Genomic DNA, 2,212 nt, shown 5'->3' on the forward strand with positions numbered 1-2,212 from the left:
CAGCATCATGGGATTGGCAACACTTCTTGACCAAAAGAGGGATGTGAAATAAAATGAAATAAACATCAGTGGCTGAGAGATTTCAAATGGAGTTGAGAGGTCATTCTGGTTGACATTCTTATGCACCATATAGATAAAATATTTTAGGTTTTAATGTATTGGAATAGCTAGAAGTAAATACCTGAAACTATCAAACTCCAATCCAGTAGCCTTGACTCTTGAAGACAAATGTATAACAATGTGGCTTACAAGGGGTGACAGTGTGATTGTTAAAATCTTTTGGTTTGCACTCTCTTTATGCAGTGTATGGATGGATGAGTAGAAAAATGGGGACCAAAACTAAATGAAAAATAGAGTTGAATGGGGGGTGGATTCAGTGTTCTTTTTTATTTTTATTTTTTATTCTGATTCTGATTCTTTCTTGTGTAAGGAAAATGTTCAAAAACAGATTGGGATGATAGATGCATAACTGTATGATGGCAATCTGAATAGTGGATTGTACTCCATAGATGATTGTATGGTATGTGACCATAACTCAATAAAACTGAATTTAACTACAAAAAAAAAGGAAAATGTACAAAGTCCTTGGCCATAATTGTAGAATTTTGGGGATGCTTGCTCCAACTCACTGATGTCACCTTCACAATTCCAATTTTTAAATCCTGAGTAAAGCAGCAAAATACAAACCAAAAAAACATCAAAAAACAATCAAAAACCAAATGAAGCCATGCCCATCTCACCTCATTTAATATGTGAACTATGTTTGAAGAAAGGGTGTACAACAACTAATAACATCAGAAACATTTCCTTTCCACAATGGAAGGGCCAAATTCATCATACTCATCCTTACTGATACACATACTAAGAAATGTGGAAAGTGAGGCCAGTGTGGATCCACCATTCCAAGCAGAGTACTTGTGCTTAAAGGGGGCAATGATATTTATCTTTCTTGTGCTGGGTGCAAGGACTGTGATCTCCTTCTGCAGTCTCTTGGTGATTCCTGCATACATAGTGGTCCCACCAGACAGCACCACATTGGCAAAAAGATCCTTGTGGATGTCCACGTCACTCCTCATGATCGATTTGAAGGTAGCTTCATGGATGCCACAGGATTCCATGCCCAGGAAGGAAGGCTGGAAGAGGGCTTCAGGACAGCGGAACTGCTCACTGCTAATGGAGATGAACTTCCCATCAGGAAGCTCATAGCTCTTTTCTACAGCAGTGGACAAGACAGCAGTGGCCATCTCCTGCTTGAAGTCCAGGGCAATATAACTTAACTTTTCTTTAATATCACTAACAAATTCCCTTTCAGCCATGGTGGTGAAGCTGTAGCCACGCTCCATAAGCATCCTCATCAGGTAGTCTGTCAGATGACGGCCAGCCAGGCCCAGATGCAGGATGGCATGGGGCAGGGCATAGCCCTCATAAATGGGCACAGTGTGGGTGACTTCATAACCAGAGTCCAAGACGATGCCTGTGGTGCGACCAGAGGCAAACAGGGACAGCACAGCCTGGTTAGCCACATACATGGCAGGAATGTTGAAGGTCTCAAACATGACCTGGGTCATCTTCTCACGGTTGGCCTTCAGGTTCAGGGGGATCTCAGTCAGCAGCACTGGGTGCAACTCTGGGTCAACATGCAGCTTGTAGAAGGTATGGTGCCAGATCTTTTCCATGTCATCCCAGTTGGTGATGATGCCTTGCTTAATGGGGTACTTGAGGGTCAGGATACATCTTTTCCTCTGTGCCTCATCACCCACATAGAAGTCCTCCTGGCCCATGCCCATCCTTACATACTGGGGCTGGAGATGCCCTAATATGGATGGAAAGATGGCCTGGGGTGAATCATCACCTGCAAAGCCAGCCTTGCACATGCTGGAGCCATTGTCAACCACAAGAGCAGTGATATATTTATCCATGGTGAGCAATGTGGTGACAGATTTAAACCAGTGGTGGTGGTGGAGCAGCAAGAGGCCTGTGCTCTGTGGTGGACACAGTCTAGGTCCAATGAGGTTTTAATACCCAGAATAAATAGACATCCTACAAATCAATAACAGAAAAGAAGCCAATTAAAAATGGGCAAAAGACATGGGCAGTTTTCCAAACTCAAAATAGAAATGGCTATGGAACATATGAAAAGATGTTAAACTTCACTAGCTCTTAAGGAAATGAAAACCAAACCCAGAATGAGATACCATTTCACACCTATGAG

The 2,212-nt window shown here is 42.6% G+C and overlaps 1 protein-coding gene across 1 annotated transcript; it reads right to left on the reverse strand.

Moving 5' to 3' along the window:
- Positions 1-794: 794 nt before the first annotated feature.
- Positions 795-1,919, reverse strand: LOC119525742 (actin, cytoplasmic 1-like). Its single transcript, XM_037824543.1, has one exon. It carries the CDS (start codon positions 1,917-1,919, stop codon positions 795-797), a length of 1,125 nt encoding a protein of 374 aa, XP_037680471.1.
- Between the last annotated feature and the right edge of the window lie 293 nt (positions 1,920-2,212).

Source organism: Choloepus didactylus, assembly GCF_015220235.1.
Source record: "Choloepus didactylus isolate mChoDid1 chromosome 26 unlocalized genomic scaffold, mChoDid1.pri SUPER_26_unloc1, whole genome shotgun sequence".
Taxonomy (NCBI): domain Eukaryota; kingdom Metazoa; phylum Chordata; class Mammalia; order Pilosa; family Megalonychidae; genus Choloepus; species Choloepus didactylus.

Bases quoted from the DNA above. Each gene is read 5' to 3' on its own strand.
- LOC119525742 (XM_037824543.1), bottom strand. From the start codon at position 1,919: ATGGATAAATATATCACTGCTCTTGTGGTTGACAATGGCTCCAGCATG.